At 43.2% G+C, this 20,797-nt stretch overlaps 1 protein-coding gene across 4 annotated transcripts; it reads left to right on the top strand.

Annotated features, from left to right (window-relative positions):
- Positions 1 to 2,836: 2,836 nt before the first annotated feature.
- Positions 2,837 to 20,342, top strand: DUS1L (dihydrouridine synthase 1 like). 4 transcript variants are annotated; one of them, XM_053375697.1, is made up of 14 exons: positions 2,837 to 2,962; positions 4,715 to 4,961; positions 5,846 to 5,954; positions 6,711 to 6,761; positions 9,200 to 9,312; positions 11,765 to 11,847; positions 12,073 to 12,176; positions 13,960 to 14,104; positions 14,294 to 14,390; positions 14,748 to 14,836; positions 15,975 to 16,141; positions 16,690 to 16,727; positions 18,112 to 18,187; positions 19,851 to 20,342. In XM_053375697.1, the coding sequence occupies exons 2-14, from the start codon at positions 4,725 to 4,727 to the stop codon at positions 19,997 to 19,999; spliced, it is 1,458 nt and encodes a 485-aa protein (XP_053231672.1). In that variant the 5' UTR covers positions 2,837 to 2,962; positions 4,715 to 4,724; the 3' UTR covers positions 20,000 to 20,342. The 4 variants fall into 4 exon arrangements, with proteins under 4 accessions (XP_053231672.1, XP_053231675.1, XP_053231674.1 ...); XM_053375699.1 differs by lacking the exon at positions 2,837 to 2,962 and adding an exon at positions 3,173 to 3,256; XM_053375698.1 differs by lacking the exon at positions 2,837 to 2,962 and adding an exon at positions 3,458 to 4,013.
- Positions 20,343 to 20,797: the final 455 nt, after the last annotated feature.

The raw sequence follows: 20,797 nt of genomic DNA, 5'->3' as shown, positions 1-20,797 counted from the left end.
TCAGCACCACAAGTCATGAAGGCCCCAAGACCAAGCTGGAGCCTGATCCTGTCAGTTGGGAGCCCCTTGAATCACATATTCCTGAACAAGGATCCCCCCCCAAAAAAGCCAGGTTCCTCTGAGGTTCCTGCTCTCTCTACGCTAGGAATCTCACGCTCCCCAGTGCCTGCTTATCACCACAGGCAACACACCAGGCAGGATCTAACAGGGAGGCAGAGTGCTATGCAGTGGCGTAGCGTGGGTTGTCAGCACCCGGGGCAAGGCAAGTAATTTGCGCCCCCTAACCCGTGGATTTGCGCCCCTTAACCCTAACCCCCAGATGTTGCGCCCAGTGCGGCCGGCCCCCCTGCACCCCCCACGCTACGCCACTGGTGCTATGCTCGTTAAGGTTCTTAGGTCTCATGAAATGGGTAGAGTCTGAGAAGGGTAAAAGCCACGAGGAATACATAAGGGCTCAGTGGATGCAATTTGTCTGCTCGGAACTATCCAAGGTCTTGCAGTAACTGCCTGGCCCTACTGGCTAGCCCATGGGTAGGCAAACTAAGACCTGGGGGCCAGATCCAGCACCAATTGCCTTCTAAATCTGGCCCATGGACGTGTTTTTACATGAGTAGAACGTATCCTTTTATTTAAAATGCATCTCTGGGTTATTTGTGGGGCATAGGAATTCGTTCTTCCCCCCCAAAAAAAATATAGTCCGGCCCACCACAAGGTCTGAGGGACAGTAGTCCGGCCCCCTGCTAAAAAAGTTTGCTGACCCCTGGAGCCTGACTGACTGAGTACAGGCAGCCCCCTGTTTACGCATGTTCACTATGTGAGCGACTATATACCCGGAAGCAGTGCTTTTTTTCTTGGGGGATGCAGGGGGATGCATACCCCTAAACATTTTGTGAATCTAACAGGAGAAGAAACTAAAAACGTTTTTTAAAATAGTTTCTTCTCTAGCACGGTGAATTGTCAGTTCCGTTGCTACCCCTGATGGCGGCCTCATTTCCTGTCATGGTGTTTCCCAAGTCTCAGATGGAATGAGAGTACCCCTAAACATCTTTTAGAAAAAAAGCATTGCCCGGAAGTGACCCAGAAACAACATAAAGACGTCACTAGAATGTTACAAAAAGGATGGAGGTGGAACGGGTGGGGGCAGGGCAGAGCAGAGTGAAATGGAGTGTTTTAAGACTTTTCCAATGGGTTTCAATTATACACAATTTCACTAATATGCGTGGTGCCTTGGAACATAACCTCCATATAAATGGGGAGCACCTCTCCTTCCACCGAGCCTCATCCGTCCTCATGGGCTCCTGCTTGGTCAGTTCAAGTCAGTCCACAGACTTTCACATTGCAGAAAACCACCACAAATGGTTTCTTCTCTCCTCATTATATGGAAACAAATACAAGAAAGCCACTAACAGTACATTTTTCATTGTTAAAATGTAAACAAGATTAGGACACAATGAAAACCAGTAGCTCTTAACAAGTCTGTAAAAGTTGCTTACAAACTGTTATAAATTGGAACACAAACTTGACAACTGATTCACCTACATGAAATCGTGTACTTATGACCAGGAAGGCCTACACTAGGAGCCAAATGAAAACACAGGGCCAGTACAGGAAGTGGAATCCCTGTGTTGAGTTCTCCAACAGTCCCATCTTACATATAGTACCGGTATCTCTCACCCATAGCACAATGCTGCCACATCATGCATTTCCCACTTACTGACTGCTGCTGATAGGGACAAGAAAATGCACAATACAATGACCTCATCACTTAGTAATAGAGTAAGTGTGACTACACCTTTTGGGAGAGCAGAGGAGCGCTTGAGAGAGGTGCTGAACAGCGGCAGTCCTTTTATCTCTAGTAATTCTCAGTTCTGCCCTTGACTCAAAGGTGGGGTGTAAATAAATAGTACACACACACATATGCACATGCCTAAATTCATAGACAGCATGCAAAGGCATAATCTCACAACCCAGGAAAGGGTGGGGAGAGTTTGGCCCTTGCCCTAGCTACCCCATGCAGCCGCATTCCACTCTGTGCTATTATTGCAACCAGTGTCGAAGGGAACAAAACCACAATTTTCCTACAGTACTACATGCCTTATTATCATTATTGCAGGGATGCAGGTGGTGCTGTGGTCTAAACCACTGAGCCTCTTGGGCTTGCCAATCAGAAGGCCGGTAGTTTGAATCCCCGCAACAGTCAGTTCATGCCAACCTAGCAGTTCAAAAGCATACCAGTGCAAGTAGATAAATAGGTAGCGCTGCGGCAGAAAGGTAAATGGTGTTTCCATGCACCAGTAGTGGTTTAGTCATGCTGGCCACATGACCCGGAAAAACTGTCTGTGGACAAATGCTGGCTCCCTTGGCCTGAAAGCAAGATGAGCGCCACAACCCCGTAGTGGCCTTTGACTGTATTTAACCGTCCAGGGGTCCTTTCCCTTTCTTTTTTATTATCATTATTAACTGAATTAATATACCACCCTATACCCGAAGATCTCAGGGTGGTGTGTGTGTGTATAAATTATTTTATTTTATTTATACCCCGCCCTCCCCAGCCAAGACCAGGCTCAGGGAGGCTAACATCAGGTGTATATATAAATCAAAATAAAAACAACAACCCAATAACTTCCCACACACACACACACCTCTCCTTGTGTTGAACAATTCTCTGGTGTTTTTTGCCCCGGGGTATTCTACTAACTCAAAGAAACCTCGCTGCCCGCCCCGCTGTCGTTGTGAGAGCTTTAAATGCGCATAAGGCGCTTCCTAGTATGGGCGAACCTGTCCGCTAGGGGGAGGCCGGGAGGGCCCGGGTTTCCGCGCGGCTCCTTTCCGCCCGCGCCTCCGTTTCCGAAGGAGCCCAGTTTGAAGTTGCACCGCCGCTGTGCCGGTCGGAGTGGGATGGCGGAGGCGCCGTCCGGCTGTCTCAGCGCCCTGCCCGGGGCTCTGCCTCAGTAGGAACCAGGTACCGGGGCGGGAGAGAGCGGAAGGTTCGGGCGAGGGGGCCGTGTACTCTGGCAGGCAGGCGGGTAGGCGGGAGGGCGCGGCTCCCGGCCTAAGTCCTCGAGGGCGGCCGCCCTGTTTGAGCAGCGCTGGGCTGGGCGCGCTTTAGAGCCGAGAGGCAGGAAAAGCCTTATGGCCCCGGAAGGTCCTCCGCCGGGCAGGTGCCTCGCCTTCTTCAGCGCAGCTCCTTTTCTCCCAGGATAATGCCAGCCTAGAAAGGAGCGCGGAACCGGCCCCTGTTGCTCTATTGCAAAGGGTGTGGGGGGGTATATTACTAGCGCCATAGAACAGCTGCTCTTCCTTCTTTTATTTATCTGACCTTAAGAACATGCAAACCTACCTGGTTGGGATGGGGGAGCCTCCACTGCAGGGTTTTGGGGTTTTTTTGCATTTTCATTTATTCCTTTGTATTTTTTGCCGCTTGCTTGTAATAAGACCTCCTTAGTGGTTTACAAGACACGTTTAAATGATGAATAAAAGCAGTTTAAAACAACTTGCATTAAAATGAACAGTTGACAAAAGAGAGAGAGACTAAGACACACTGGCAATAGCCTTGCCTCCACCAAAATGTGCTTTCGGTATGGTGTTTAAGCAAGTTGATAAAGCTGTAATCACAACAAAGTAGGCAAACCGAGCAATCTGCTTGCTCTAAGCAAATCAAAGTACTTGCAATCCCCTGCTTAAACTCCTAGCCCTCTGTGCCTCACTGCAGTTTAGTTGGAACTTAAATGCTGGCACCATGGTGACAGAACAGCAGGGGTGAGGAGAGACAGGTGAGCCGCAAAGGGACAGCTGGGGTGGCTCCTTTGCCACCATTGTGCTTCCCCCCAATGCTGCTGTTTTGGACTTAGCAAAATAGTAGGCTGAGGAGGAGGGAATCAGTGGCAGAGTGGGATGTTTTTGGGGCGGCTGTCCCGGGCTGTCCCTCTGTGGCCTGTCTAAGCCACAGTTTGGCCAAACTTTTGGCATGTACATATTTGTCAGCTCTGGACTGGACTGATGTGAGGCAGCAGGTGGGTATCCCCAGCCTTCATAGGACAGAGGGAGTGGTATGACTATCACTTACCTTGAAGCTTTGGTCCACAGCCCCTTTTTCTTGCAATACTTTCCCCACGTGAATGATCTAAGGATAAGAAGATGAAAGTGTTGGTGCTATTTGTATAGTAGTGTCTTAATATAACATCACTTTTGAGCATGGGCTTGCTAATGTACAGTAATGCAATTGTTACAATAGATCAGATAAAAATATCAAAATGAGTGTTGCTGTGATGTTATGAATCCTTTTTTTGCAATACTGTAGTATCAGACAGCTCACACTGATGTTCACAGAATCATCAAATGATGATCATAAAATATAAAAAGACAAATAGTAAATGCAAGATATTCCAAAATATGGGATACTGTGTAATCCTGTAAAAACTCTTATTTGCTCTTGCTCTTCACTAACAATCACCTAGTCCTAGAAGAACATAGAAGAGACTTGCAAGTATCTGAATTGCACATTACAGGGCTCTACAAACATTTATTCTTCTTGCATTGTTTTCTTTTGTGTGGGTTTTTTTTTGGGGGGGAAGGAAGGGTTCCCCAAATGTTTTGTGCATTTTTAGCATGCTTACTGCAGAGAGCTGTGTATGGAACAAAGCTAAAAGCCATATAAACTTTTGCTTACTTACTAGAATCTATTAGAGAACCTTTTGTTTCCGTTTTCTTCCAGTCAAAGGAAGATGCCCAAACTTGAGGGCTTTGAGTTCTGGAGAAACACACTGAAAGGTGCCCGTTTTGTGGTTGCTCCCATGGTGGATCAGAGTGAACTGGCTTGGAGACTGTTAAGTCGCCGCCATGGAGCCCAGCTGTGTTATACCCCTATGCTGCATGCTCAGGTCTTTGTCAGAGATGCCAATTACCGTAAAGAAAACTTGTATTGTGATGTGTGCCCTGAAGATAGACCTTTGATTGTGCAGGTAATAGCTATCACATAATTTTGCTTTATATTTTTATGCTGTCCTTTAATGGTGGCTTTTGGAAGAAATGGCTTTAAAATAGATAGTGTTACAACAGCTATTGTAGAATAATAATTGCCATAACCTTAAGGCCAAAAGATGCATGTCTAGCAAGCCAAACTCCCCTTCTGGGTCATGGAATGCAAGTCGAGACAAAAGGACTGCCCAATCCAAGCCCTGCTGTGCTCATGGCAGAAAGCAGGAGCTGTGTCTTCCCCTCCCCTTCGCCTTGACTTAAAAAGAAAATAATTCCTTCCCTTTGTTCTCAGTGGATTATCACACCAACTTCAGGGCTGGCATGTGTTCCTTGTTCTAGGGGTGTGTCAGGTTTTGATTCTAGCAGATCTGGTGCCTCCCCTGATCCCCCATTCCAGAATGCCTCCTTTTTGGCCTCTCAGAGCACCAAGAGCAGAGGAGGGGTTTTAGTTAGGAGGCCTCTGTGGGTGCACCTTCATCTCTGTCTATTGACAAAGAAATTGCAAATTCCTGTGGTCCCCAAGGATGCCCTCCCAAGGACCACTGGATTCTGCCTTCTTGGTGGTAGCACCCACCCTGTGGAACACCCTCCCACCAGATGTCAAGGAAATAAACAACTATCTGACTTTTAGGAGACATCTGAAGGCAGCCCTGTTTAGGGAAGTTTTTAATGTTTGAAGTTTTATTCTGTTTAATATTCTGTTGGAAGCTGCCCAGAGTGGCTGGGGAAACCCAGCCAAATGGGTGGGGTATAAATAAATTGTTGTTTTGTTTTATAAATGTATTGTCATAGTTGGGTGTTAAAGTTGCCTCTCACTTATTCTTTGGCTTGTATGCCTGTTTCAATTCTATGATTCTATGATTCACAGTTCTGTGCCAATGACCCAGAAGTGTTTGTCCAGGCTGCCTTGTTGGCTCAAGATTACTGTGATGCTATTGACTTGAATTTGGGGTGTCCTCAAATGATTGCAAAAAGAGGTATGTGCAAACCAAAACCTTAAATAATTTGGATGGCAATGCTGTTCACACTTACATGGGCGGAAGCCCCATTAAACACAGTAGGATTTGCATCTTAGTAAAAGTGCATAGCATGGCATTACTAAATGCTCTTGAGCAATTCTAATCTGGATTAATTTGTGAAACCTTACAGTCCAGTCTTAAAAATGTTTACTCAGACGTTGAACATGAATTACCATCCAGTGAGTGTGTTTAGGGTTGCAGGCTTGATTTGTGCAGCAGACTCTGAATCAGTCCTTAATGGTATATGCATTTTAAACCTCTCATAAAGTTTAAGTGCTGTCTCATGTAACAACCTGCTGGCACCTTATAATTTAAGCTTCTTATATTTCTCTAATTTAAAAGACTATTTAGGAAACAAAGAAAGCAGATTCTGTAGTCAGGTAATGGAAGGACAGACCAGGCTTCTAGGAACTCTAGTTGGTGTGAGCAGAATATGAATGTCATTATAACTATGTGCTGCAAATTTCAAATCCTTGCAGTTCTGGCATAAAGAGTGAGATAATAGTTTGTTGCTATGTTTATTTTCTAAATACATTTTGAAAAAACAACGTTATGTTTCCCTTTCCCTGCCTAAGCAGAAACATTACTGTGGGTCTGCAGTTATAGTTTTCATCTACACTTACCTGTTTTATGTCAAAAACTTTCCTATCAATGTGTCTCTACTAGGCTGTGATTTTATGGGTGGTTTTTCTTTGTGTGTGTGTTTGTATGTAGGTCACTATGGAGCATTCTTGCAGGAGGAATGGAAGCTTCTTCAGAAGATGAGTAAGTCCATGATGCTCTTGAGTAGGAGAAGAGCAGAATAAATAAAAAATGCAAGGGATTGTCTTTGGAGCTAATAATAATAATAATAATAATAATAATAATAATAATAAATTTTATTTATATCCCGCCCTCCCCAGCCGAAGCCGGGCTCAGGGCGGCTAACAACACTAAAATAGTACAACATTCTAAAAACATTATAAAAATTAATTAAAATCAAAATTGATGGCAACCATAAACTAAAGTTCTGTAAAGATTGCCAAAGGAGGCAGTCAGGCTGCACCCTGACCAAAGGCCTGGTGGAACAGCTCGGTCTTGCAGGCCCTGCGGAAAGATGTCAAGTCCTGCAGGGCCCTAGTCTCTTGTGACAGAGTGTTCCACCAGGTCGGAGCCACAGCCGAAAAAGCCCTGGCTCTAGTTGAGACCAGCCTAACCTCTCTGTGGCCTGGGACCTTCAAAATGTTTTTATTTGAAGACCGTAAGTTCCTCTGTGGGACATACCAGGAGAGGCGGTCCCGTAGGTACGAGGGTCCTAGGCCGTATAGGGCTTTGAAGGTTAAAACCAGCACCTTAAACCTGATCCTGCAGGACTTGTCATGCACCAAACAGGGCATTAATTTTGTTCCTTGACACAGGATAGGATGGTTCATTGTATACTATTTGCGGCCTGTCTCATTTTTTTGCAAGTTTCCAGCTGTTCACAAATTTGCAGCTATGTTGAAGCACACAAACATGGTCTCTGCTTATGATTTGGAGTATAAAATGTGGAATTTGCAACCTCGTGTTCAGTGGCTCTGAAAATAATCATGTAGGTGTAAATGGAGCTGTCACCTGTATATCAATGGGATTATCAGCACATTGCTTTTGGGAGGTTGTCACACACACAGGAACAGACTCTGAAGCCTAATCCAGTTTCAGGAGTTGGCGACCAGAAAAAGCTCTGAAGCAACCAAAACTGAGCTTGGCAGGCTGGAACGCAACTTAATCTAGTTTGTTCTAATATCCTGTCTAACCTGTAGCATTGTCATTTGACTGTTGTGCTTGAACCTGGGAATCCCAATCAGTTATGACGCATAATAGATGGTCTTTGGCAAGTTGCTCTTAATCTACTTTAGCAGATTGTTGTGAAACTAAAAAAAAAAAAGAGTTTTGTGGAGGAAAGACAGGATGTAAATATAACAACTATACATACACAGTGTGCATTCTTTAATTTTTAAATTTAAAAAGGAGGCAGCAATTTTAGAGGTCAGTTGAGGTGCATTGTTCATTAATGTATCAAAGAAGTGAAAAAAGGAAAGTAAAGCTGTTGAGAAGGGGGGGGGAATGAAAAGGAATCCCCTAATATTATTTAAAAGCTGCCCTATAACACAGTTCTTTGGGCTGCTTACAAAAAAAGAAATAAGCCATTAAATGTAGAATTTTTAAAAGCATTAAAACTACAGCAGATTAAAATCAGAGAGAGCAGAGAATAAAAATCACATAGCTAAACAAAATTAGGACCACAGCTTCATTTAAAAGGCTTGGGAAAATGAAAAGATATTTGCCTGGTGCTGTAAAGATATTGAAGGAAGTGCCTGGCAGGCCTATCAAGGGATAGCATTCCATAGCCAGGGAGTCACTACTGAAAAGGCCCTTTTGCCCCTAACCACCTGCTGGTGGGGGCAGCTGATAGAGAATCTCAGATTTCAGGGTCTGGATAGATATATGTAGGAAGAATTGATGCTTTAAGCAGTATGAACACACTTCTGTGGAAAATATGCATAGTAGGGTTCAGTATTTCGTGGCTTTGAGGAAATACCATTTTGGGTTTTTTTACTCCATATCGTTACTTCTAGTTCTCCCTCCAAGCGCTTGTCATTTCACTAGCCTTATTTGGAAGCGGATGGTTAGTATTGTCAAACAATTGGGAGTCAGAATCCTTGCTGCAAATCAGAATCTACTGCAAATTGCTCAAGAGATCTACCAGTAGGTCCCATCTACCTTCTGCCCATGCCTGGCAGATAATATAGTATAAGCAGTACATTGGGTGGAAGGGGGTGCTGCATTAGAAGCTGCCAGAGAAGACAACTTGCATCTCAGACTTTCCCTTGGCCTGCCCCTATATCCCCCAAAGCTTCTGAACAGTGTTGGGATGTGTTGCACAGTATTGCAGTGCAAGAGAAGGAAGTGTCCTAAATGTGGTGGAGCAATCTTGTGCCAGCAGAACTGCACTGTGTGCAAATTTCATCCACCCCATTTTAGGCCCTTCCACCCTACCCTTCAGATACAGTTCTGTGTCACACAGCACAAGCTGTCCCTCTGAATAATCTCTTTGGCTAGTAAAATGGTCTGCAGCGGGGAGGTTGCATGGGCTTGCCGCCGCCTTTCATAACCATTGGATACGGCCCATGATCTTTTGACTTCAACCAATTTCACAACTGTTATCTTTGTCTGTTTTCCAGTTGTGTTGGCTAATGAGAAGCTCTCTGTTCCCATCACGTGCAAAATCCGTGTTTTCCCAGAAATTGGCAAGACTGTGAAATATGCCCAGTTGCTGGAGGAGGCTGGTTGTCAAGTAAGAAGCTGGCTGTTCCTGTTTTGTTGCAAGCTCTAATATTCTTCATTCAAACATATATATACAGTAACTCAGTGATATTTTTTTAAAAATAAGTCAAAGTATTTTTTGACAAAGTTAGAAATAAAAATTCAGGGAGGGATCCAATGTCACATTTATGTTGGTTGTTCTATCAAGGCAATTATTTCAGATTGCCAGACAGAATGAACCCCCTTCTTCCTGCCCCCGCTGCTCTGGATTTTGCCCCCTCCTCAAAGCCAATTTCTGGGGGAGGGGGAGAAGCCCCATTTCACAAGGGGAAGTCCTTGCATGGGCTTCCACTGACAGTACTCATTAGTCGAATCCTGCCCAGCTTTCCTGACTTTGGTTGTTGTTTTTCAACCAGCTGGAGACATACTGTTTTCTCCTGTGAAAAGAGCCAGTAACATATTAGAAAAGAGAAGATTGCTGAACGATCAAAATGGAAAGGAGCAGGAGAGATTCCCAACAGTGCTCTTGCTCTAACTGTATATTTAGAAGAAGCTGTAGTCCCATATCAAAGTTTCATTATTGATTCAAATTAATCCGGGATAAGGCTTACAAGATGAGCTCTATGTATGATTTATATTTATTTTTTTATAATAATTTTTATTAAGGATTTTACCTTACAAAAAACAAAAAGAAAAAACAACAAAAAAGAAAAAATAACCAACAAAAATTATTAAAAACAATCAATCTTTCCATCTCCTTATTTTTCATTTACTTGTTTCTAGGACCTCCTCATACCACCCTTTTTTGTATTCCAAGTTCAAGTTATTAATTCAACAATTTCTTTCCCTCTTTTTGCTACCCAGATCTCATTCTTAAATTATTACGCTCTTAGATTTTTACTTATATAAACCCATTTTTTCATATTCTTTTAGCCCATCACAGCTAGAAACCACTTAGTTCCAATCCAACATTATTCTAAAATTCCTTAATTTTACAGTATCTCTGTAAATAATCTTTAAATTTCTTCCAATCTTCCTCCACTGACTCTTCTCCCTGGTCTCGAATCCTGCCGGTCATTTCCGCCAATTCCATATAGTCCATCACCTTCATCTGCCATTCTTCCAAAGTGGGTAAATCTTGTGTCTTCCAATATTTTGCAATAAGTATTCTTGCTGCTGTTGTGGCATACATAAAAAAAGTTCTATCCTTCTTTAACACCAATTGGTCAACTATGCCCAGGAAAAAGGCCTCTGGTTTCTTCAGTAGGGTATATTTAAATACCTTTTTCAATTCATTATATATCATCTCCCAGAAAGCCTTAATCCTTGGGCACGTCCACCAAAGGTGAAAAAATGTGCCTTCATTTTCCTTACATTTCCAACATTTATTATCGGGCAAGTGATAGATTTTTGCAAGCTTGACTGGGGTCATGTACCACCTGTAAATCATTTTCATAATATTCTCTCTTAGGGCATTACATGCCGTGAATTTCATACCGGTGTTCCACAACTTTTCCCAGTCTGCAAACATGATATTATGTCCAACATCTTGTGCCCATTTTATCATAGCAGATTTAACCGTTTCATCCTGAGTATTCCATTTCAACAGCAAGTTATACATTCTTGACAAATTCTTTGTTTTAGGTTCTAACAATTCTGTTTCTAATTTTGATTTTTCCACCTGGAAGCCAATTTTCTTATCCAAATTGTATGCCTCCATTATCTGATAGTAATGGAGCCAATCTCGCACTTTATTCTTTAATTTCTCAAAACTCTGCAATTTAAGTCTATCTCCATCTTGTTCTAAAATTTCCCAATATTACGGCCATTTAGCCTCCATATTGAGCTTTTTCTGAGCTTTCGCTTCCATCAGTGACAGCCACCTTGGGGTTTTATTTTCCAATAAATCCTTGTATCTTATCCAAACATTAAACAATGCTTTCCTAACAATATGGTTTTTAAATGCTTTATGCGCTTTAATCTTATCATACCACAAGTATGCATGCCATCCAAATACATTGTTAAAACCTTCCAAATCCAAAATGTCTGTGTTTTCAAGAAGTAGCCAGTCCTTAAGCCAGCAGAAAGCTGCTGATTCATAATAAAGTTTAAAGTCTGGCAAGGCAAACCCACCTCTTTCCTTTGCATCTGTTAATATTTTAAATTTTATTCTAGGCTTCTTGCCCTGCCAGACAAATCTTGAAATATCTCTCTGCCACTTCTTGAAACAATCCATCTTGTCCACAATTTGCAATGTCTGAAATAAAAGAGCTCTATGTATGATTTATAAAGACACGGCCCTGGTAACCATAGATAATTTAGCTGAAATGGGAGGATTCCCCATAAATCAGAATCCCAAGCCAACATGTGATATACCGGAAGCAAGGAATCCTAGCATATTTCATATGCTGCAGCAAAGCAAATGTACCAAAGCTATGTGTTCGTCTTACCTGCATTGAAAAACAAATACAACTCTGTTCCAGCTGCTGACTGTCCACGGTCGCACAAAAGAACAGAAGGGGCCTCTTGCTGGCGTGGCCTCCTGGGAGCACATACAGGCCGTGAGGTAAGGGAACTACAGCTTGCAAGGTGTTGGGGAGGCCGTTTTCCTAACCTAAACCTTTGGCTGTGGGGTGAGATACATACATCTGAGGGGAGGGGTATTATGTATGTTGCTTTAACAGCATTAAAATGTGTTTTGTTTCCAGATGGTCTTGAGTTTGCTTTCTGTTTTAGTTTTATTTGTGCATTTCTTTGATTGTTGCTTTTGCGTTTCTGTCTGCTGTCATAGAAAGGCTGTAAACATCCCTGTGTTTGCAAATGGAAACATTCAGTACCTCAGTGATGTGGAACAGTGCATTCAGAAGACAGGAGTTCAAGGTGTCATGAGCGCAGGTAGGAAGAGAGAGCTGCTCCTCCTGGATAATTGTGTAATACAGTGGTACCTCGCAAGACGAGTGCCTCGCAAGACGGAAAACTCGCAAGAAGAAAGAGTTTTCTGTTTTTCGAGGTGCTTCGCCAGACGAATTTCCCTATGGGCTTCCTTCGCAAGATGAAAGCCCATAGGGAAATCTCCGGGGACAGCGGGGAAGCGCAGCGCATCTTCCCCACTGTCCTCGGACCTCCTCCGAAGGCTGGCGGTGGGGCAGAGAGACCTCCTCCCCCGCCAGGCTTCGGAAGGCTGCTCCGAAGGCTGGCGGTGGGGCGGAGAGACCTCCTCCCGCCGCCAGCCTTCGGAAGGCAGCTCCGAAGGCTGGCGGTGGGGCGGAGAGACCTCCTCCCGCCGCCAGCCTTCGGAAGGCTTCTCCGAAGGCTGGTGGTGGGGCGGAGAGCCCTTCTCCCCGTGCCAGCCTTTGGATGGCTGTTCTGAAGGCTGGCGGTGGACCGCCAGCCTTCAGAACAGGTCCGGGGACAGAGGAGAAGCGCAACGCGCCTTCCCCTCTGTTCCCGGACCTGTCCTGAAGACTTGCAGTGGGAGGAGGGTTTTCCTTCCCACCGCCAACATTCAGAATGCTGTTCTTAATGTTGGTGGTGGGGAGGAAAAACCTTCCTCCCACCGCAAGCCCCGGGAACAGAGGAGAAGCGCTGCACGCCTTCCCCTCTGTTCCCGGACCTGTCCTGAAGACTTGCGGTGGGAGGAGGGTTTTCCTTCCCACCGCCAACATTCAGAATGCTGTTCTGAATGTTGGCGGTGGGGAGGAAAGCCCTTCTCCTCACCGCAAGCCCCGCAAGCTCCGGGAACAGAGGAGAAGCGCAGCACGCCTTCCCCTCTGTTCCCAGACCTGTCCTGAAGGTTTGCGGTGGGGAGAAAAGCCCTTCTCCGCACCACCAGCCCAGCAAGCGGTTTCCATAGGAACGCATTAATTGATTTTCAATGCATTCCTATGGGAAACCGTGCTTCGCAAGACAAAAAACTCGCAAGAAGAAAAAACTCCCGGAACGAATTAATTTCGTCTTGCGAGGTACCACTGTAAGTTTGTTTAGATATTTTATAACACAGCCCAGATTCAAATGATACTGAGTAATCTTGCTCCAACTATAGTTATGTGCTGTTGCTGCTGTTGCTTTTTTTATGCCACTTTGTGAACATTAATGTAAACAGCTTGGAATTCATGAAGGTTACTTAGCTAGAGTAAATTTTAGAAGTTTCAGTAGAGAGGCCAATCATTCATTAGAATAGGGCTGACCTTGGTTAACAGTTGGGATACTTACCTGGAAAAATAATAAGGTTAATTTAATAAATGGAGGAAGCAAATGTTTATGTGCAAACCTGGGCACAACAAATGGATGATAAAAGGGTTGTTTATGCATTGGCCTATGTAAGTAATACTGTTAAGAAAGTTGTCCAAGCTTATAAGATCTATCACTAGAGGTCCAGGTAGTGCATAAGGAGCACAAATACAAGTTCATTTAAAAGGAAGAATTTACTGTTGGGAGCAGTAAGTTCCCATACTTACAGATTAATCCCTGCAAATCTCCCAAAAAAAGAAACTGGAAAAGAGCAGAGAACAACTTGTGGTCATTGGCAGGGGATAATTGTCATTTGGGAAAAGGTTAAGCACCCCTTGCCTGTATAATTGCATCATTGGACAAACTGTGGTTTGGAAATCTCATGTGTTTTATCAGTCAATAACAAAATACTGAAAACTTTCCTCTGGTCCCACCCCCCTTTTTTTAGAGGGCAATCTCCATAACCCAGCTTTGTTTGAAGGAAGAAACCCTGTAGTCTGGGAAATGGCTGAGGAATATCTGGAAATAGTACAGCAGTATCCTTGCCCACTGTCCTATGTCAGGGCTCATCTCTTCAAGCTCTGGCATCACACGTGAGTGATTCTGCTGTTTATGGCCCTGTTTGTGCTGTTGAGAGGGCTGAGAGCTTGATATTCACTGTTTTTATAGCATATGGCATAACTAGAAATCTGTGCTCCACTTGTTTGCATCTATCTTCTGTACATATTAGTCCTTAGAGAGTGAATAGAATAGAATGTCTCAAGAGTGTTTGTCCCCCTCAGGTTGCAAGTTCACCAGCACCTGCGTGATGAGCTGGCAAAAGTGAAGACCCTGGAGGGACTTGTGGCTGTCAATAGAGAGCTGAAGTTGCATTGCCAGGTATCAGAAGAAGTTTTACGTTGTCGGGGCAAGCCTAATTCTGCTTGGGGAAGAGACTCTTAGGCTCCCTCACTTGGCCAACCAGATGTGTTGACTCTCTTAATCACCATACTGCCCTCTACTGCCTGTCTTATATCTTTGAGAGAGGGACAGCACTATTTTCAGAATGAGTTTGCTAAGTTCACAGGTGGTTTTTATTATTATTATTATTATTATTATTATTATTATTATTATTATTATTATCACCATTATTATCATTTTCATTATTATTGTTTTCATCTCCATGTTTGTTCTCCCTGTGAATTGAGGACATTAACTTGTGGCTGAATTTGTCATTACTCAATCATTTCTCCACAGGAAGAAATAGCCAATTTGAAGGAAGACGAGAAGCCAAAAGGAGGATTGCCTTTCTTCCATTGGATTTGTCAGCCATATGTCAGGCCTGGGTGAGTCGCTAAGCGTTAACCCAAAACAAAGCTTGTGCAATGCATACAGCACACATTCTTCTACCCTAAGGATTATTTATGGTCTTTGAATTATAGCTTAGCAAACCACTGTTGCATTCTCTTACACCCTGCCTTGCAACAAAAAGGAGCGAGGTGATGGGGGCTCATTGCAAATGCTTGGGCACTTTATTCCCTTTCCTTCTGAATACTTATCCTCTCCCTACAACATGTAGAGGCCATGTAGAGGATATGCATGCTTCCCTACTCTGGAAGCTTACTTACTCAAGATTTGAGGACCGCACACACAGCCCTATGGATGCATGACCTGACTGTCTGTCTCCAGGCAATGAGACATGTTTAACCTAAGTTGTGTTACACAGGTTAAACATGTCTCATTGCCTGGAGACAGACAGTCAGGTCATGCATCCATAGTAGTGACCAGAGGAGGAATGACTGCTGGGAGGAGAGCAGAGAGAAGAAACGGCATGGTGCATCTGCAGCAGCACAACCGTACGCCTTCATCTGCCCCTGCTGCAACAAAACATGTCTCTCCCGTATCAGTCTCTCCGGCCACAGCAGGCGCTGTAACCTTCCAACAGTTTGAACTCGCCCTCAAAGACACACTCCTCCATTGTCTCCCAAGACAGATGGATACCAACATCAATCACACATAGTCACGTTGCTTTATTATGCCTGGGTGCTAGGCAGTAATGTGCTGCAGCTGTCATCTTTTTATTTACTAGAGCAGCACTGAAAACCCTTTATTTTAGCATCTTGAAGGCCATAGGCTCCTCAACCCAAATCTAAAGTCTTTGTTTACATTCTCTCTTGGAGAGGACTGGGCTGTGGAATGGGATGTTCCAATGTGTTGGAACTTTAGGTGCCTGATGAAATTACTGTTCCCAAGAATAGTTTGCATGATCTTATCTGGCTCTCTATGAGTGTTAGTTCCTACTTGCTTCCCCCAGTCAGCAACTAGCCATTTTATGATTGCACATTCTTTCATAGCATAGCATTATCTTTGCTTTTATTATTTTTAAGGTGCCCGTGCCATTTACAGACTTCTATAACCGTGGGGTTAGCAAAAAAACTAATGATTGGCTTTTGTTTTAAATGCTCTGGTGTTGAACCATCACAGGCCCAAGGAGGTGTGCAAGGAAAATGGCACTAGTGGCATGGAAGGAAGCACCCGGGGTAAACGAGCTTTGGAGGATGAGGATGATGGGAACTCGGACGGTCTCTCAAAGAACAAGCAAAAGAAGAAATTGAGAAATCCTAATAAAAGCTTTGATCCATCCTTAAAACGTAAGTCTACGGGGCTGCAATATTTAGCCTATGGGAAATGGATAGTAATCCCTTTAACCAACATAAGATGTGTTTCTGACTAATTGGGCGGCCCATTTTATTTTCTTATTACCAGTTTCTTTTAATATAAGGATTTTTTAAAAACTGCAAATTGCAAGTGCCATTTTAGAAGGGGCATTCCCTTCTTATTCAGGAGGGAATGCCTCCAGGTTTATTCCTTCTGAACACATGTGCATCCTCTGAAAACTGTGTGTTCTTTTAGGATTGGGAGGAACCCCAGAACAGATTTAGGAGGCAGGGGGAGGAGAGGAGGGCAAAATCCAGTTGCTCAGCATAAGTCGTTCTGCTTGTGCAAAGCACTACTTAATGCTGTGTTGAATACAACCCTTCGTTGTTGTTGTTGTTGAGCTTCTTCTCCTGTAGATTTTTTTGAAAATGATGTAAACATTGTCAATACCCAAGATGGAGAAAAATGCTCTTCCTCTGCACATCAGCAGCAGTTTGAAATGACTAAAACTTTTTTAAAAAGTCTTTTTTCCTCCTTTCAGCTAAATATGCAAAGTGTGATCAGTGTGGAAACCCAAAGGTAGGTCTGTCTTCATTTGGTTTGCTCCTTCTAATTCTCCCTGTAATGTAATTCATACATTAATCATTAAATCCCTGGGTAAAATTACATGTACTATAACCCTTCCTTGAGCAAAGGGCTCTGTCATAGTTAAAATGGCAAAAAAAAAAACCACCCCAGTGAGAAGTTTAAAAGAACTAAGTAGTTTTAACTGATGTACCCTATCTCTCCTGAAAGAGCATTCTTAGTAGTTGGTTTGTCAGTGAGTTCATACCTGTGTTGTCTCCTGCTGAATGAATATCCCTAATGGCTGATGGAGACAACTTACTTTACTGTGAGTTATGTAAGTGTCTGAAAGTGCAGGTAGTGCTCATATAATTTTTATGTACACTTCTAGGAACATGCGTATGTTCCATGGAGTGATTTTATTACATCATTAATTTCTGTGTTTGGTTATTTAAATAAGGTAGCTGTTTAGAGTGTTAATCTATATGTGTTCAGCATTTTTTTCTTTTTCTTTTTTTTGCATCCCAAATTGAATTTTTTTCCTTAAAATAATTCAGTTGAAGTGAAATCATGGAGAGGATCAGGCTTGGTTGGCACCCTGTAGTGATCCAAGTAATATTGCAGGTTAATAGCCACTTGTGATTTTTGCTCTGCCTGTTCATTCATGCATCCTCAAGACACACACTTCTCACCATACACTTGCATATACACATGTACCCCTCACTCCTTACATTGTTACATACTTCTCGCCTTTACACACACGGCTCACATTCCATACATGCCCAGGATCTCCCACACTGGTGTACTGCTGACCTTAGTCACTCGCGTTCCTCTGTATATTTGCGTATTCCTCTATAAGGTTTTCTCCTCCTCCATGTACACTTATAATGATGATCCCTTCCTTGCATACAGATAAACTCACTGGCCTTTTTCATTGCTGGTGTGTCCTCTTCGTCACTTTCCTAGAGGTTTGGAGGTGTGCCAGAAGGGATCAAGGAGAGACAGGAAACTACCTAGAAAACATGCTGCTGATATGTGGTTTTCTCAACCTATATGACCAGGCTGTGCTTCTAAAGGTTTCAGAAGGGCCTGGGCAGTATTTAAGCAGTTTAAATGGATTACTTGCAGCTCATGCACACACCTCATTTAAGTCCCATAAAGCCAGCCTTGTCCTCTTTAATAGGGCACACAACACATGCAACTTGGGGTTGGGTCCTTTTTTCTTACGAAAGGGAAAATCTATTACCAAAAAATATTCTGAGAAACCTTTGGGGTTTGAAATGCCTTTCATACCCCAAATCAACCCTGACAAAGCACTTTATCTACAATGCCACATGTTCACTGGCAACTTGGGATGAATATGTAAACTTTGAGCTAATTAGTTTGTCTCTCTTCCCAGGGTAACAAATGTGTATTTAATCTGTGCCGAGGCTGCTGTAAGAAAAGGGCTTTTAGAGAGACAGCAGATTGTCCAGGTAAGCGAAACCCAGTTCAGTTTTCCAGAATACTAGAGCATTTTTTAAAAAAATAACAGAGTATAGATTTCAAATCCTGACTGATTTGGTTTTTAAGTAAAGCAGCATACTTATTGATGTTGTGCTGGCACTTGTGAATTAACCAAATAAATGTAAGGAATGGGGTTTTCTTGAGCTGCTTTTTAAAATGTTCATAATAGCTAGCTGAGCATTGATTGTTTAAGTCAAGTTATGGTGAACCATTGAAACATTACATTTCCTCTTTTCCATAGACCTTGGCCACTTTTGACATAGGCCCGTCTCTCACTGATTACCCCTGAGGAAAGGCATTCCTTAATGGAAAAATGGGTTTCCTCAACCCTGTGTTAAAGCCTAAGCCAAGGACTGATGCCTATGGGACCATTGTGCCAGCAAAGGTCTTATTTGGTGCCCCTGAGATGAATCATAATCCCCAGATTCCCAGCTTTCATTTTTTTAAAGAAAGTCTCTAGCATTTTTAGAACTTGTGATATGATACAAAATGTGAACACACCATTCTTCTCAATTTTTTTAGTTAGAAATTAGCCTTCTGGACCTTTTCAGTGTTTTACTTTGCTTCCTTCTCCCCATGTCTGAGAGAATAATTCCTATGGACACCCATGTATGGGAGAGAGGGGAGATGTATGGGAGAGCGAGAGGGAGGAGAGTTTATGTAAGAGAGAGCGAGAGCAAGGAGAGCTATGAATGTGATATCTCTCTCTCTCTCTCTCTCTGTGTGTGTGTGTGTGTGTGTGAGAGAGAGAGAGAGAGAGAGGTATACATGAAGTGTGTGTATATGAATGAGTGAGAGAAAAAGTATGTGTGTGTCTGAGTCCACATGCATGAGGTATATGTGTGTATGTGCACATGAGAGTAGTATACATGGTAATGGGGAAAGCTCCCTGCTATTCTTAGATAGGAACAGCATGGGGGGTGAGAGAGAGATCAATACAGTGGTACCTCGGGTTAAGTACTTAATTTGTTCCAGAGGTCTGTTCTTAACCTGAAACTGTTCTTAACCTGAAGCACCACTTTAGCTAATGGGGCCTCCTGCTGCTGCTGCCGCGCCGCCGGAGCACGATTTCTGTTCTCATCCTGAAGCAAAGTTCTTAACCCAAGGTACTATTTCTGGGTTAGCGGAGTCTGTAACCTGAAGTGTATGTAACCTGAAGCGTATGTAACCCGAGGTACCACTGCATTGTATAATCTCTACAATCAGAACCAGCAGAAGGTAGCTGACTTCCTATGGTAAACCTGAGGTCGTCCAGGGAGCAGGGAAGCAGCAGTCACTGTACTCTCCTTAATTTTGTGTTACGACATCCCCCATCCCATCCCACCCACACCATGGCAGCCATTTTATGACTGGTGTTGCATAGCACTTTCCCAAAATCAAACATGTGCCCGCTGGCCCAAAAAGGTTGGCGATTCCTTTTCTAAGCTATAACTTTATTCCACTTAAAAAAAAAAGTCATTGGCTGATGGTAATTATGTAATATCACTTGATACATGTTGGAAGATTTTTATTTTTTTTAGTTCTCTGCTTAACCCCTCATTCTCTTAAAGAGTGTTTCTTTCTCTAATGGCTGCACTTTAGCTGCTAATTAACCCAGGCACATTTACCATTTCCCTCCCCCCCCCCCTGCAGGTCATGGTCTGCTTTTTAAAACCAAATATGAGAAGTCCCTTTCATGGAAGAATGGCCAGTCCAGTCTGGAGAATATTGAAGTGACAGCACAGAAAGGAGAGGTGGAGGAGACTATATTGCTCAAAGAAGCTATTGATGGTGTAGCGTGAGGCATGGAGACTCCTCCTGGTTGTGCTTCCCAGCCTCTTGTCTCCTCAGGCCAAAGAAATAATCTGCTTCCAGAACACAACAGTTGACTCCACAGACCTGTTCTTAAACGACAGACAAGTCTTACCTAAGGAAAAATGTCTTTCTCAGGGAAATATCCTGTAATGGAAATAAAAGGATGCAACGAAAAGCTTTTCATCCTGTGTTCGAAAGACTTCAAAGACTGAGCCAGAAGGGCTGGCCTTAAAAGGCTGCATTGGAGACACCTCTACAGATTTGACCTGCCTGTTTTTAAACTGTGTGTGGTTTTAAAATTGGCAAATAAAACTTTTGTATCAGAACGTATTTTTGGTATATCATAAGTAAATTGGTGTGGATGTGGGCCAGCCCTAGGCACAGAATTTGTTTGACAATATCAAGTCAGCAGCTGTTAAAGGGCACTGAGAAACTTGGGGAGAGCTGCTCCAAGGTTCCTAAATGGAAGGCACTCCTATGTAGTAATTGATTTTAAAAAACCCTGCCTCTTGGATTGTAGCTTGCTATGCTTGTACTTAGTGCATAAAAAGTGTGTGCCCCTATGTTGGGATGCAGCAAATGATCCTATGAATGGTAAATGTTTTACACTAGTTTTGAATATGTATAAAACCCTGAATCTGTACACTTATAAGATGCACCAGTTAGCACAAATTTATGTCTAGGTTCAAAGTAGGTCTTTCTAATGGCAGGCACAGAATAAAACTCCTGTGGTAGCCTTGGAACAGGAACATATGAAATGTAAAATTGTTTCATAATTGATATAC

The sequence above is a fragment of the Podarcis raffonei genome, chromosome 2 (assembly GCF_027172205.1).
Source record: "Podarcis raffonei isolate rPodRaf1 chromosome 2, rPodRaf1.pri, whole genome shotgun sequence".
In the NCBI taxonomy this organism is placed as follows: Eukaryota; Metazoa; Chordata; class Lepidosauria; order Squamata; family Lacertidae; genus Podarcis; species Podarcis raffonei.
This window is presented reverse-complemented; position numbering and strand designations above follow the sequence as displayed.